General features: G+C 42.1%; 1 protein-coding gene across 1 annotated transcript in view; it reads right to left on the bottom strand.

The window, feature by feature from the left end:
- Positions 1-844, bottom strand: part of LOC103270026 (bromodomain-containing protein 2-like) — a 3,191-nt gene extending 2,347 nt beyond the window's left edge. The window contains 1 exon segment of the mRNA XM_008067564.2: positions 139-844. Coding sequence (XP_008065755.1) covers positions 139-829 — 691 coding nt within the window. The 5' untranslated portion in view covers positions 830-844.
- Between the last annotated feature and the right edge of the window lie 15,570 nt (positions 845-16,414).

Raw genomic sequence — 16,414 nt, 5'->3', positions numbered from 1 at the left:
TGGGGCGACCACTCTCTCTACGCATAGGAGGAAGCCGTGCTGCCTTGGGCTCAAGACCTCCGGAAGGGCTAGCTGAGGAACCAGGAGCCAGGATGGCTGTAGGTGTAGGGGTAGTAGTATCTGCTTTCCACTTTACACCTTTTTTCTTGGCAAGGGGCTGAGCTGGGGGAGCTGCAGTAACAGCAAGGAGTGGGGGTCCAGCAGAGTGCAGGGACTTGAGAAGAGGAGAAGAAATGGCCTATGGGTGGGAAATGTTGAGGACAGTGGTAGGTATCTCAGGAGGTGGAATATACAGGGCTGTGTGTGATACAGAAGAGACAGCAGGCACCTGATGGGCACTGGTAATACTGCCCTGGGGTGCTGCCAACTTGGCCCCCTTCTTGTGGCTGTTCTTAGGGATGGTCACCACCAATTCTTGTTCCTCTTGTGGCACTGATGCCACTTTCTGTAGGAAGATCTTTTCCAGCGTTTGTGCCATCAAGACAATATCGTCAGTGGGCTTGTTGTAAATGTAACAGTTGGTGAACATAGTATTAAAATCTTGCATACACTCTGAGGCGGCCCAATAATAATTGTTTTCAAGTCTCCTCTTAATAGTACCCATGTCCATAGACTGTTTTATAATTTTGTGATAATCTGGCAGACCCAGTTGGACAGCATCCGCAGGTTGCCAGAATGGCCATGCAAACTGATGTTTCCACAGAGCCTTCATCACCACCTTGTATAGATATTGCAGCTGGTTGGTAACTCATCCTGGCTTTTGGGGATTGGACACCTCCGGGGGTGGCGGGTTGGCAGGGGTCAGTGGCAAAGCAGGCACCGAAGCCATTGTGGGGCTCTCAAAACCCTCATACAACAGGGAGGGCTTTCGAATCCTTTTCCCTGGCGCTGCAGCCTCTGGGCCCAGCCCCAGTAACCCTGCATTCCCTTCCCCAGGGAGCTAACTGGACCGCCACCACCGTTCCAAAACCGTCGCTCAGCCCCCTCCACGTGAGCTCCAGTCAACAGATGCGCCGCAAAACAGCCGTGCGCTGGAGTCGTTCCGTACTCTCTCCGGACACTGCGTACCGCACCCCCGTGCTGCCGCCCCCACCAGTTACTTTGTTAGTTAAGCTATTTCTTATTTCTCTCATTATAATACCTCACAAGAAAAAACTGAAGTCAAACTCAGTTCCGAAAGGAGTCAGGTTGACCATGGAGACATTATTGTTTTCTTGATGTAATATTATTCACTGGATACTGGCTTGAGATAATAGCTCACAGAAACATGTAAACAGCTAGATATCAGACAGTGGAGGTACTCAAGAAGTTTGAGGACAATCACAAATATATTTTTAAAAATTTCATATTCAGTTTTCTACTAGGCCTAGACCTAACCCAGAGAATAGTCTGATGTCTCTTTTTTATCCCTGATATTCCTTGAATTCTTTTGAGACTTTTGTAGATTTCAGAAATAGCAGCTAATGGCTGGAGTCCTAGGGTTCAGTTAAGACATATAGATATGTTAGGAGGTCCTATTAGAGATGTCTAAAGTAAGATGGCAAATCCATTAGTTGGAAAAATTAGCGGCCATTGCAATTTTTGAATTAGGTGTATCCATTTACAATCAGTTTACAGAATTTATGGGAACGAAGACAGCTGAGAGAAAGGCAAAAAGGACTAGGGAAGTCATTTTACAATCTAATACCTTGACCCACAACACGAAAGATAGAAGAAATAAAAGGAGGAGACAAATAATAAAATATAAATCCTAATCTTAATCAGATCTTAATCTGAAAGTCTTGTGTAGAAACTGTCTATACCTCATTGATCCATAACTTCTTGGAGTAGCTACTTATTTCTGAGCTGTGTGCATCTAAAAGTTGTTTATTAAACTAAGGTTCAGGGTTTCATATCTTCAGTGGGACTGGATGTCTAGATTATAAAAGCCTTAACACATTTACACCTGGAGTCATGAATCCATGAGTATATACCCTAGAGTGTAAGACCAATATTTGTGATTAAAAGTACTTGAGATGACCTTTACACTGCTAATGTCTTGGGAACTTTCCATTATACCCAGTCTCCTGTTTTATATCATATAGAACTGTGTCTGATGTCTCTTTTAAAGTACAACTTGTGCTTGCTGTGCATATGATTGTGTACATGCTATTAGTTCTGATAACAACTGATAAAATTGGCATGTAACAAAAAGTATGTTGAAGAATGGGTTAATCTGAGCCTTTTAGGTCTTCGTGTCTGAATTTCATATGGAGAGAGTTTGAGGTTTTGTGGTGTGCATCATATTATCATTAGGGCAAAGGTTAGAACTTGAGGTCAAGAAAGATTAAGTTCTTCCAAAAATTTGGATAGTTTTAATTTTGAGAATGTTTTGAATAAAATATTGTTAGTTTGTCTTAACTTTTAGAACTTTGGGGGAAATATAGATAATGACGTCTCTGTTTTATTTGAAGATTCTACATAGTTCCTTAAGTATGGCACCCATAAAATGAGGTCCTCCATTTGAGTGGAAAAAACAAAATCCCAAGTTTTTTGGTAACAGCTAAAATGCTATCCCTTTGTCAGAAGAAAGCCTTTGTCCCAACCAGAAAAAGATGGCAATCTCTCACTAAAACATTTAAAAGCTTTGTCACTGGGGCAGTAGAATGGGCCCATTTGTAAACATGTTTAAGTGATTATTTAGAATTCTAAGCCTTGATCATACTTTGTCATCTTTCTGGATTTTGATACTTGCAGATAAGGGAAGTTTCAGTCACCTGTTGAGCCTGGAGTAATATTTCCCCACCCATATTTTTGTATTATGGAACAGTTCATCTTCGGCATCGTAGATGCTTCCATGTAACAAATGTGATGAAGGTCTGGAGATGTGCTTGGGCGCCACCAAGCGACCATCTTGGAAAGTCCAACACTCACAGCCCTGCACGAGACGAGAGTTTTGGTAAATCAGAGATCACTGTGTTTGAGTTGATCATTCTGGATAGATGAAAGCCTACTAACTTTCATTATAATAGAAATAATGAAAAATCAGAAAGGGGTGTTTTACACAGTATATGGCTAGGACATTTTCATTAGCTTCAAAAATATGATTTTCAGTATGTGCTGCAATTTTAAAATATTTCTTTTAGATATTGATTTGTCTCTAATATTATTAGTTCATTTTCCGTCTTACAAGTGACCAAGGAAGTTAAACAACCCATTTGCTTTCATAATATGCCAAAATCTTGAACAACCCAAAAGTCCATCAGTAAGAGGTTGAGAATTCTTAAATCTTTAACAGGTGGTGTGCACTTGTGAAAAGGCAGAGAGTTCAGAAGTTACAGCTTATATAACACAGAACGTACTTGGATTATTTTAAAGAAGAGAATCATGAAAAATGTAGTATGTCAACATTGGCCAAGGGAATATCAGTCAAGACAGGTAATGGCTAGACTTACGTAGGGTGGAGTTGGGCTTGACAATGACAAGGGAAGCAATGCACATATGTCGTAGGTGAAAGGCAAATTACTATCACATACTGTTTTCAAGCAATATGTTTTGAAAGATATGCGGGCAGTGAGTGAGAAGAGAAGCTAGAAGAATGTTGGCTGAGGTATCAACAAGCTTAATTGCTGCTGCTTGGCAATAAACGAGGTGGATAAACCTATCCAAGGTAGGTTTGTGATGAACTTTTAGCTTTTCCTCCAGCACTTTTAAAGCACAATTTGCCTTTTCTGTACAATGCTAAGGGTATAATATTGACAGTTTGCTCAAGTTAGGAGTTGCTCTGATGTCTGCTCTTCAGGAAAGGAAAAGACCTATCTAACCCCTGGATCTCAAGGCAAGGGCTCTGGAGCATGGGTTTTAGGTAGCTGTTGTAAGTGATTGATCTAAAAGAAATACGGAATGAAAAATATGTCTACTTATCTCTAGCATACCTCCCTGCAAAGGCAAGGAGGCAAACACTGGTGCTACCCAGGAGCCATCTGAGGAGCGTCAAGACTGCGAAAGACATCTTGATAGTTTTGCTATTTTGAACTTAGAACTTGAATATGAGAAATGCAAAATAGAGAATTATTGGATGAGATGTGGACATACATGAAGATAAAAGCATAAGTAATAGGTGTCTAAAGATAAGAAAATTACCACAATCTTTGTCAGATGGACAATATTAAAAATAAAAGCAGAAACAAGCAACAATACTTATTAGGACTCATAACTTTTCAGAAGTGAAGAATTTTTGTTGAAAAATGATGCATGGCAAAAGCAAAAAAAAATAAGGATCAAGACTTTTCTGCACTGTCTTTATTATTCATAAATTCTGTTGACTCACTCATATGTCTTTATTGAGTATTGTTAGACACATACAAAGTTAAATGGTAAATTCATAGGTTTCCACCTAGCTTTAAAAACATTCTTTAACAGTATGCCATATACAATAAAACCACTTTTAATTTACAGCAACTTCCTTGGAAACTAAACAACACATATCTATCACCTTACCTACTTTGTTTGCAACTACTCTTTTAGCACTCATTTTGTTATAATTTTTAACCAGAGAAACTAACTCCTTTTCCCTCTCAGGTACAGAGAAAACTGGGAGGTGAGTAGCTGAGCACTGTCTGACACACACAAGTGACTTAGCAAACCAGAACTCTACAATGACACCTGCTTGTGTACCATAAGCACACGTTGCACATTCATGCTGCATGTCTTTAAGGGGGCAAATAATAACATATATGCTAATATGACCCAAAGGCATTCATACATCACTTAAGTATGGCACCTACAAAATATATAGTCTTCCATCCAGGTTGGGGGACTAACTAAGTGATGCTGAGTGACTGGCTTATGGTCACTCTCTAATGAATAAAAGCAGAAGGCAAGAGCATAAGTATTAAAACCATGCTTATTTGGTTTTATGCATGCTAACTTTTGGGATTTGGGGCTGTTATAAAATTGTCTGAGCATACAAGTTTATTTATCAATAATTTAATAATTATGTACATATTAATTATAGACACGTGTTGGTTAATTCATATTTATATAATTAATTATATACCAGATATTAAAAATCATAATATGTAACTGTATTTTCTATAACCATGTATAATATAAATGTATAAATGCTATTGTAAATTGCATGATATGTAATGTATTAATATAACTATTAAATAATGTATTGATAAAACTAATACTAATAGCATAATAATTAACCGATCATTTATTAATTAAATCATTAGTTCAAGATCCTAAAGTCTATTTACAATCTTATTACTGTAATTTAAGTTGATACTATAGAGCACTACAATAACTGTTGATATCAAAAGATTTTCAGAGAGGTAATATTATGGAATTTGTGAAGACTATGAAAATAAAATTACTAATTCTAAGTAGCTTTTATCATTATGAAAAGTACAATAACTCAAATGAAAAATTCACTAGAAGGCTCAGCAGAAGGAAGAATCAGCAAACTGATAAAGATTATGCAATTGGAAGAACAGAGAGAAAAAAGAAAGATCAATAATGAACAGATCCTCAGAAAAATATGGGAAACCACTGAGCACACCAACATACCTATCATGGGAGAAGAAAGAGAAAGAAACAGAAAAAATATTCAAAACCTAACAGCTGAAAACTTTCTAAAGTTGATGAGGAACATTAATGATTCATGTTCTGGATTTAAAGAATCCAAGAAATTAAATGAACTCAAAGTAAGATAAAAACATAGATTCACATACCGATAGATCATAGTAAAAATGTTGAAAGACAGAGGTAAAATCTAGCAAGTAACCAGACAAACAGAACTCATTATAGACAAGAAAACTCCAATAAGATTTACAGCTGATTTCTCACCAGAAACAATGGAGGCCAAAAGGTAGTGAGATGATATAAAGAAAAAAAATGCTGGCCACCAATAAATTTATATTACACAAAAATGTCTCTGAAAAGTGAAGCTAAATTATTATGTTCACAGATAAACAAAAGATAAGAACATTTGTTTCTAGCAGACCTGCCTCACAAGATATCATAAAGGAATTTCTTCAGGCTCATGACAAGTGACCCACGACCATAATTCAAATTTACACAAAAGCTAAGAGCACAAGTAAAGATAATTACATAATCACAAAAAATGATAAAATGCTACAAGGGTACCTACATAATGAACATCTGTATACCCAATCCTGATTGTACCCCATATATTTAAAATAAAACTTTTTTAAAATGATAAAATGTATGTGGAATTGGAACCCTCACACATTACTGGTGGGAAAATAAAGCAGTGTGGCCACTTTGATAAACAGTCTGGCAGTTCTTCCAAATGTTAAACATAAAGTAATATAAATGCATATCTCTTCTTTATTTTCTTAGCTGATTTTTAAAAATTTATATAAAACAATATGCATAGAATTGTATAATTGAGGCTATAACATATAGGATTGCGATATATTTGACAATAAGAGTACAAAGGATGCAGGTAGAAACAAAGCTGACCAGAGTAAGGAAATCATATCAGATAGGAACTTGAATCTACAGGAACAAATGAAGAGAAACAGAAATGCTAAATGAGAAGGTTAGTATACAAGCTCTATAAATATGTATGTACTTGCTCTCCTTTATTCTTTCAGCTTCCTTAAAACATAAATGTATATAAAGTAATAATTATAACAATGCATTATTGGGTTTGTTACATATATAGATGCAATGTTGTCTTAGTTCATTTTGTGTTGTTATAAGGGTTATAAATTACCTGAGGTGGGGTAATTTATAAAGAGAGGTTTGTTTGGCTCACAGTTCTACAGACTGTTCAAGAAGCATGGCGCCTGCATATGTTTCTGGTGAATGATGCAGTGAGCTTCCACTCATGATGGAAAGTGAAGGGAGCAGTCATGTCACATGGTAAGAGAGGAGGTAAGAGAGAGAGAAGGGAGGCGCCAGACTCTTTCACAATCCGATTCCATGGGAACGAATAGAATTCACTCGTTACCGTGAGGACAGCACCAAGCCATTCGTGAGGGATCCACTCCCATGACCCAAACACCCCACTAGGCCCCAAATTGATCCACAGATTCAACACACTCTCTATCGAAGTCCTAGCTGCCTTTTTTTTTTTTTGGGTAGAACTTGAAAAGCTGATCCTAAAATTCACAGAGAAATTCAAGGGACCCAAAATAACCAAAACAATCTTTAAAAAGAAAAACAAAATTAGAAGTCTTAAACTGAGCACAGTGGCTCAGGCCTATAATCCCAGCATTTTGTGGGACTGAGGCAGGAGGACTGCTTGAGCCCAAGGGTCCAAGACCAGCCTGGGCAACATAGTGAGACCCTGTCTCTACAAAAAATCAAAAAATTAGCTGGGCATGGTAGCCAGTAGTCCCAGCCACCCAGGAGGCTGAGGTAGAAGCATCACTTGAGCCCAAGAAGTTGAAGCCATGGTGAGCCATGAGTGCACCACTGCACTCCAGCCTGGACAACAGAGTGAAACTAAGAAAAAAAGTCTCACTTTCAGATTTCAAAATTTCAAAACACACAGCAGCAATAATCAAGATAGCATGATCCTGGCATAAAGCTAGATATATAAATCAGTGGAATAGAATTGAGAGTCCAGAAATAGCTCCTTCTATTTATAGCAACTGATTTTCAACAAAGGAAAACTTCCATCAGACTTGATCTCTTCCAGGAAGCCCTCCCTGACTTGTCTATTAAAGCAAGTCACCTCTTTATTTTTGCTCCCAAAGTGCTTGTACTTTCTCCTGTCACTCAGTACTCACCATGTGATCTTGTAATGATTTGGCTGCTTTTCTCACACCCAGGGGCTGGTGGGCAGGGTCTCCTTCGTCTTTGTACCTCCAGCACCTTCTTTCAGTGTGGCACAAAGAAGCTACTCGATAAAAATATTCAGTGAATTAATGTGTTCTCCATCACAGAACACTCGGATCAGCGAGGGTTTCTTGGTGTATGTGCCTGCATGACAGGTGATAAAAATGACAGCCTGTAGTCTGTCGAGGCTTAGAAAAAAGCCAGTAGGTATTTCATAAACCATATAGCAAGCCACGAGCCATAAGAGGTTTATAAACCAAATAATTACAGGATTAGGGTCAGGGAAAAGGATTCCTGGAGACAACTTGAAAATCAAGCCTACAAACGGTACAAATGCACAATGATCAGACCATGTATAAAAACAGACCCTGACCCACAAGCTGCAGCAATCACCTCAGGAAGCTATCCCATTATGTACGGTAACCAACCCAAGAAGCCAACGTGGACAAGGCAGACTCTCATTGAAAGTCAAACCACTATTTCTAGGAAACAGTAGGAAACAGAGCTGGGAGACAGGTGATGGTGGGGAAGGACAGCAAAGGAGCCGTTTACAAATTTGATGCCAGAAAACATCAACTGATTTAAATGATTTTCAATGGCAAGCTCTATTTCTGACATTCAAAGTCAGGAAGAATCAGGGATTTTATTTAATTTTTTAGCTAAATCTTACTCTGTTGCCCAGGCTAGAGTGCAGTGGCATTCTCACGGCCACCCCAGCGTCAACCTGCTGGACTCAAGTGATCCTTCTGCCTCAGCCTTCCGAGTAGCTGGAACTACAGGTGCATGCTACCATACTTGGCTAATTTTTTCATTTTTTTTATTGTAGAGACGAGGTCTCATCAAGTTGCCCGGGCTGGTCTCAAACCCCTGGACTCAGGCAATCCTCTTGCCTTGACCTCCCAAAGTGCTGGGATTACAGGCTTGAGCCACCACACCCGGCCCAGATATTTTGTTAAAGTGGCTTGCTCCCTGGGAATTCACTCCAGTTCTACAGTTGAAGGACCACAGATCTCAAGTGCTTTCTTTGTCAGTGAGCTTCCTCCTACCTGGGGACAGAGCTGGTTCTCATTAAGGCTCTGAGTTGGGCCATACAGCAGGGCTGGCTTCCCCACTACCACCTGCCTCTCCCAGCTGTCAGCTTTGGTCGGGGTCATGGCTGGAACTTCTGGACCAGGTTGCACCATGATCTGATACCCCAACTGTCACACTGGCCCGAGCAGGGGGCGGTGCGAGGCCGCCAGGGCCAGGGCCATGTTTCCCTGCACGGCCCCTCCCTTTGTGCTCCTGCAGCTCCACCGTCACTAGACCATCAGGGTGAAATGCTTGAAGGCTTGCTAATGAGAAGTTGAATATACAAATGACCAGATCATGTATAGACATAGAACCCTGACCCACAATCCGCAGCCATCAGCCCAGGAGGCTAACTCAGCATCTACAGTAACCAGCTCAGAAAGCCCATGTAGACAGGTCAGGCTCTAGGAAGTCAAACCACCATTTCTAGGAATCTGTTTAGGAAGTCAAACAATAACTCTGTAACAATCTGCCCAAGGTGACCAGGACTTGATTAGTAACTGGCAGCTTCCTTGATTTTTTGCCCCTGCTTCCAACTTAGGACCAACCAGAGAAAGCCAACTATGACCCTAGCCAATCACATAGGATGCCCTGCTTCCAGTTAGCTGCCTCCAGCTTCCCCAAGCCAATGGCTTCCAACCAGGGCATCCCTGAAGCCTCTCCTCTCCTCAGGAGCAAGCTTTCCCACTGCTCTGCCTGCTTTTGAGTCTCTGCCAAGACACAAGTGATGGTGTCTGATTCCCTCGTTATACCAGGTTCTCAATAAATAGCCTTTGCTTGATCTCATTTGGTTCATCTTTGTGATTTCCACAGTAGAAAAAGTTCCTTTAAACTTTGTGCTAGATGTGGTCCCCAAAATCAAGGGAGGAAAAATGTTGAATGCTTAGTAAGGGTTCTCTCATGGGCACAACTAATTTTTAGCCTTGCTTTGGGCTTCTCAGATTGGAGTCTCCTCTTCCGTTCCATGGGCTGTGTTGGAGAGGCACATAGCCCTCCCGGAAAGGCTGGGCTCATCCTGGCATCTGTACCTCTACCCTGAGCCATGCAGCAGAGCATGGCAACCCGCAGGAATCCCTGTCCCTGAGTGAGTTTAGTTTAGAGCCATGTCACCATGGAGCTCCAACAGAGTCCAAGGTGGGCATGAGTGCCCCAAGCCTAGGTCCTTCCAGTGCTCTCATGCAAGGCAAGGTGAATTCATGGCTCCTCCTCTTCCCTGCAGTCCAATAGCCACTGAATATGACTCTTGGGCAGAAACTGATGCATGCAGCTCACATGGATCAACAACACTCAGAGAGGACAATGGGAACCCATGTCAAGGAAGGGGAAACTTTTCCTAAAGCAGTAAAATTGAAAAAAAAAAAAGTCCTCGTCCCATTAAAAAAAAAAAGTCCTTCTTCCCACATAATTGGAAAAAAACTGTCTAAGGCACAAGTCTAGAGACAGCTACTCCCACTAGCCCTCCTTCCCCACCCCTCTTTCAGGCCTGTGTGGTCACACCCTCCTAGTACCTGAGTGCTTTTGGCTCTGTTCTCTCCTTGCTCCAAATCTGCAGTCCAAATATGGGCAGAGGGTGTCTGGCCTGCCACTATCTGCTACTGCAAGACTTCTAACCTTTTGCAAATTTCTCTCCAAACATTTCCTCTCCATTCCAGGGAGTGTATCTCAGGGTTGGTCTTGCGGGAAAGAGTGTCCTACACCATAATTTCCAACAGGTGGCAGCACTACCTCAGCAGGCACAGCCTTCAATTCCTGGACAGTCCTTTGCTCTCAGTGTGACAAGGAGTGCCTTTCTCCCCATTACGTTACTATCAGAGAGTTTCTTAAAAGACTGAAGTTTTATTTTGCTTTGTTTTGTTTTAAGGGTATAGAGCGTTCAGCCCTTGTCTCTCTGTAGTCCCTGAAAGCCAAATTTGAGCCATGGCTCCAGAATTGCCTTACCCCTCTGATGACAAAGATTTTGCCGCTGGCTCTTCTCATCCTTGGGCTGGTTGAGATCTTGGGAGTAAGACAGGGTCTCAGGTGAATTCAGCGTCTGCCGCTCACTAGCCATAAGACTTCAGGTAGTTTAACCCCTCAAAGCCTCTGTTTCCTCATCTGTAAAATGAGGTTAGTGTTGATACTCACTTCACAGGGATGGTGTGCAGATTAACTGAGTCGCACATGGTCCCTGGCACGTGAAATGCATTTAATCAATGTTAGTGCTTATTATTATAACCATATAGACCTCCACAAATGATGAAAGCATTAACAGTGGTTATTTCTGCCGGCAGTATCAGAGCTGACTTTTAATTTCTTCTTTGTTTTTCCAAATTCTCAATAGGTATGTATTGCTTTTATAATCATAAAAAGAGGCAATTAAAATATAATTGACTGTTGATCCCCAGTTCTTGATGATTCCTCTGAAACATTCAAATGCTTTCTCCATTGCTCAGTGGACTCCCAAAAGCCTGGCCTACATCTTATCTATTTTGGAGCCTTTAACATTGAACACATCATTTGACTCACAGTAGGTAGTGAGTACTCACATCCTGAACAAAATCTCGAAGGCAGTTGCTTCAGGTTTTAACTTTTCAGTGTAGTTAGATATCATTTCTTCCTTTAAGAATCATCTTTGCTTACTTAGGTCCAGTCACTAATCCTTTTACCAACTTATTTACTTTTTATTATTGTTGTTGTTGTTTTTGAGTTGAAGTCTTACCGTGTTGCCCAGTCTGGAGTGTAAAGGCACATTCATGGCCACTGCAGCTTCAACCTGCTGGGCTTAGGTGATTCTTTTACCTCAACTTTCCAAGTAACTGGAACTACAGGCACGTGCTACCACACCTGGCTTATTTTTTTATTTATTGTAGAGATAAGGTCTCACCAACTTGCCCAGGCTGGTCTTGAATCTGCCGGCTCAGGCAATCCTCTTGCCTCGGCCTCCCAAAATGCTGGGATTACAGGCTGAGCCACCGCACCCAGCCTAACTAATTTATTTGAATCCTCTCCAAATTCTCCCCAGGCAAATTCCTTAGACTTTTTTAGTTGGTTTTAGGCAGGTTTCCAGAAAGTTTTTCACCTGATCTCCCAGAGAACATGAGCAGGGGTGGGTGGGGAGTTGAGATGTGTAGGGACAAGATCACCGAGTTGAGATAAAATCTTTTCAGCAACTAGATGAAAACCCAAGGACCAGGATAGCCTAGTTATACAAAGAGGTCAAAAAGGAAAATTGACATGTCTAGAGATCTGTCATATTTGAAATGAAAACCCATGATGAAGAGGGCGATTGCTTTCTACCCATGAATAAAGAACATAGGGTTACGGATGATTACATTTGGCTGTTGCTGTCCTTTGGTTCCTTTGATCTTATCTTTGAGTCAATGAAACGGTTTAGGCACTCTCTAGGGAGGACAGGCACTAGCATGACACAGTATCAGCATTTCTTCTACAAAAGCAAAGTCAAGACAGTTGACACAAGCCCTTAGCAGAGGACACATTGAGATCTCTCATCATACTATTAATCAACATGAGACTGTTTTTCTCAATGAATTTGAACCTGAATGGGAGTCCGAAGATGATTACAGCCGAGCCGCCCTGAGGTTAAAGCCCCCGAGAGACATGGAACTCTCCCAAATGTACAGTGTCTAGAGACTCAGTTCTTTGATCCTGTGAGACACACTAGACTGCTCTTTGCTTAAGGTGTCCAACCATTTAGACACTTCACTGGGTGTCAGAAGGTTCTAGCTCAGGGGTGGCAAGAGGTGGCTCTGTGGTTGCTGGTTCCAACAGGAACAGGTGGGAAGCGGAAGGGGAAAGGAAAGCTGGGGCTTTTGTGCACGTCAGTCAGGGCGGGCTTCTGTCCCTGTGGCTTAAGGTTTCCGTTGACGTGATGCCCAATCCCTCTCCTGTCCTCTCTGCCATGCTGTGACATCTCACCTGGACATCGCCCTTGAGGCAGCGCCCTTTCTGCTGCTGACTGCAGCTTTTCTGTCCAGTCTGCGCAGGCCCCGTCCTTGTGGGGCAGGGTGCAAACGTGGTCTCTGCCAGCCCTCAAGCACCACGACAAAAACCTCATCGTTCAGGCAGCAACTGAATAAATAAAGGTAAACCAAGTCGTGCAAATCCCCATCACATGCCCAGTCATGCTTAAGCTGAGAAGTAAAGGTTGACCTTTCTCACATCTAAAACCCTGGGTCACAAGGAAAATTCCAGCTAACTGGGAATGTGGCCCCACAACATTCCAGCCAAGAGCGAGTCCAGGAAAGAGACTGAAAATGAGCCATCAAAGAGGAAAGTCATGAAGGCTCTCCGCAGACATAGGAAAGGAATCGGAGAAGCAAATGGCAGATGTGGAATAATCACCAGGAAGGTGCTACCATGAAGCAGACAAAAGGTGTGGGCATAGTGACTCACACCTGTAATCTCAGCACTTTGGGAGGCTGAGGTGAGAGGACTGCTTGAGCCCAGGACTGCAAGACCAGCCTGGGCAACACAGCAAGAATCTGTAGCTACAAAAAACAAAACAAAACAAAACAAAAAGCTGGGCATGGTGCGTGCGTCTGTAGTCCCAGTTACTTGGGAGGCTGAGCTGGAAGGACTGCCTGAGCCGAGGAGTTCGAGGCTGTGGTGAACCATGAGTATGCCATTGCACTCCAACTTGGGTGTCAGAGTGAGATTCTGACTCAAAAAACAAAAAGTTAGGGGAAGGAGGGGCACACCTCAGCAACAAGGGTGCCTGCATAATCAGTGTTTGTACATCTGACCCTGAATTGCACCCCACATCTTTAAAATAAAAATAAAATAAAATAAAAAAGTTGTAACCGAGCAATTGCCAGGCATTTAAATAAACTTATGAAATGATTGCCTCTGAGGAGAAAGAGCATAAATTGAGCTCAGGACAAGGATGGTAAGACTTCAGGAGATGGAACATGAGCTCAGGAAAATAGTGGAAAAAGAAAAGCAAAGAAAGGTAAAATGAAGATTAGCCCAAGGGACGAACAACCCTGCTGAAAATATTGTAAGAACATGGGGTGGCGGGGGAGGAATGACAAAAACCCAGCTAAGTGAAGTGGAAGTAAAAGAGTTGAAAATAATTAGAGAAAAAAAAATATCCATCAGGGACAGGCAAAGCAACCCAACATGCGTTAATTTATTAAGCACCTGTGATGTGCTTGGCATCACTGGGAATTCCAGGCACTGGGAATACAACAGCTCCATAACCAGCTCTGGCCTTACTTCTATGACTGTTGAAAGAAAGTTGTGTCTTGTTCTTAGCTTTCCAGATTATCTCTGGTGTGAATGCAGCTGTTATTGCAAAGTCCACCCAACCAAGGGCCCATAGTCAAGGTACTAGATGGCGCTCTTGCACTTCCTCCTACCTGCAGGCATTGGAATTTATCAAGCTTTGGAATAGCCACCTCAGAAAGAAACTTAGAAAGATTTCTAATTTTATTCCCATCACTTCCTCCTGGTCCACACACCCTAGAAAAACAGCTTGGCCACTATGGTCAACTGAATTGTGTCCTCCCAAAATTCATATGCTGAAGCCCTTTAACCCCCAATGTGACTGTGTTTGGAGACAGGCATTTAGGGAGGTAATTAAAGTTAAATGAGGTTACAAGGGTGGGTCCGATAGGAAGAGGAAGAGACACGAGAGTGTTCTCTCTCTCTCTCTCTCTCTCTCTCTCTCTCTGTGTGTGTGTGTGTGTGTGTGTGTGTGTGTGTGTGTGTGTGTTTCTGTCTCTCTCTCCCTCTTTTCTCTTTCTCAAGTCAGTGAAAGAACCTTCACCGGAAACCAAGTCTGATGGCATGTTGATCACGGAATTCCCAGTCTCCAGAACTATGAGAAGATAAATGTCTGTTGTTGAAGCCACCTAGTCTGCGGCACTTGGTTCTGGCAGCCTGAGGCAACTGCAACAGTCACTGAATGTGGCCATCCTTCCCCAGCAAGGGATCACCTCCTCTTGGGTCACTTCCAGAGTAATGATCATGACAAAAGAGGTAAGAAGCTTTATGAACCTGTTTTGAAAATTTGGGATTCGACCCTGACCATTTCTGGGCATAACACTTCTTTCTTTCTCCTAAAAACAATTATAGGCCAGGCTAGTGTGTATACCCTCTGAGTGGCAGCCAGGCCAAAAAGGGGCCTCAGGGACTCAAACTTCTGGGTCAGCCACCTGGGTTTTCTTGTTGAACTGAGATAGCCTGAGACCATGAAGAAAAAACAAGCACTTGATTGAGTATACTGTTTGATTCCTCCTGCAGAGATGCCATACGACCCCTGTCATGGCTCTCTGTAAACTTTGTAAAAGTGTTCTTGTTACTCTCATGCTTGACCCTTCTAGCAAAAAAGTGCTGGCCAAGTTGTGGGGATGATTGAAGGAAAGATGATGTTACAGGTACTGGAATGGGACATGTCGATGTTGGGGTGGTGGAGGGAGAGGAAGAGCCCCAGCATCTGGGCAGGGCACACCTTAGACCTGAGAAGTGCAGGGTGTGGTAGAGGTGCAGTGAATGCTCCTGTCCACTAGGCCCAGCACAGTCACGTGGTCTACTTGAGTCAGTTGGCAGCTATTGCTATGACCTGACCTTCTGTGGGGTTTGTCATCCCTGTCCACGTGCTAGGAAAAGAGGAAAATGCATGTGGACATAGCTGGTCCTGAGCCCATTCTTCTGTATTTGATGCCATCAATAACTCCTGAACATGCTTCACACCCTAGCCCCTATACTGTTCAAACACAAGTAAGGGAACAACAAAAACACAAGTAAGGGAACCACTAACTAATACAAATTCACATGCTTCTCCTGATGCCCAAGTGGTTTTGGGTCCAGTCTCATCATTCTGCAGATGGCTATCCGATTTTCCCATCACCATTTATTGAAAAGGTTGTACTTTCCCTAGTGCAAAGTTTTGTAGACTTTGTTGGAGATAAGTTGGTTGTAGGTAAGTGGCTTTATTTCTGGGCTCTCTGTTCTGTTCTACTCATGTATTTCTATTTTTATACTAGTACCATGCTGCTTTGTTCATTATAACCTTGTTAATATAATTTGAGGTCAGGTAATTTGATGCCACCAGCTTTATTTCTTTCTCTTGAGCAATTGCTCTGGCTAGGACTTCCAGTACTGTATTGAATAAGAGTGGTGAGAGTGGGCATTCTTGTCTTGCTCTTGTTCTTAGGGGGAACATTTCCAACTTTTCTCCATTCGGTATGATGTTGGCTATAGGTTTGTCATATATAAAAACTTCTTCTTCTTCTTCTCCTTCTTCTTCTCCTTCTTCTTCCCCTTCTTCTTCTCCTTCTTCTCCTTTCTCTTTCTCTCCCTCTCCCTCTTTCTCTCTCTCTCCCTCTCTCTCCCTCTCCCTCTCCCTCTCCCTCTCCTTCTTCTTCTTCTGACTGAATCTTTCTCTGTCACCCAGGCTCATTTGCAGTGGCACGACCAAAGTTCACTGCAGCCTCAGCTTCCTAGGCTCAAGCAATCCTCCTGCCTCCCAAGTCCCCATGTAGCTGCAATTATAGGCATGTACCACAATGCCCAGCTAAGAACTCCTGGGCTAAGTGATCCTCCT

Source organism: Carlito syrichta, unplaced genomic scaffold (assembly GCF_000164805.1).
Source record: "Carlito syrichta isolate Samal-C Ts95f unplaced genomic scaffold, Tarsius_syrichta-2.0.1 Scaffold107564, whole genome shotgun sequence".
Taxonomy (NCBI): domain Eukaryota; kingdom Metazoa; phylum Chordata; class Mammalia; order Primates; family Tarsiidae; genus Carlito; species Carlito syrichta.
This window is presented reverse-complemented; position numbering and strand designations above follow the sequence as displayed.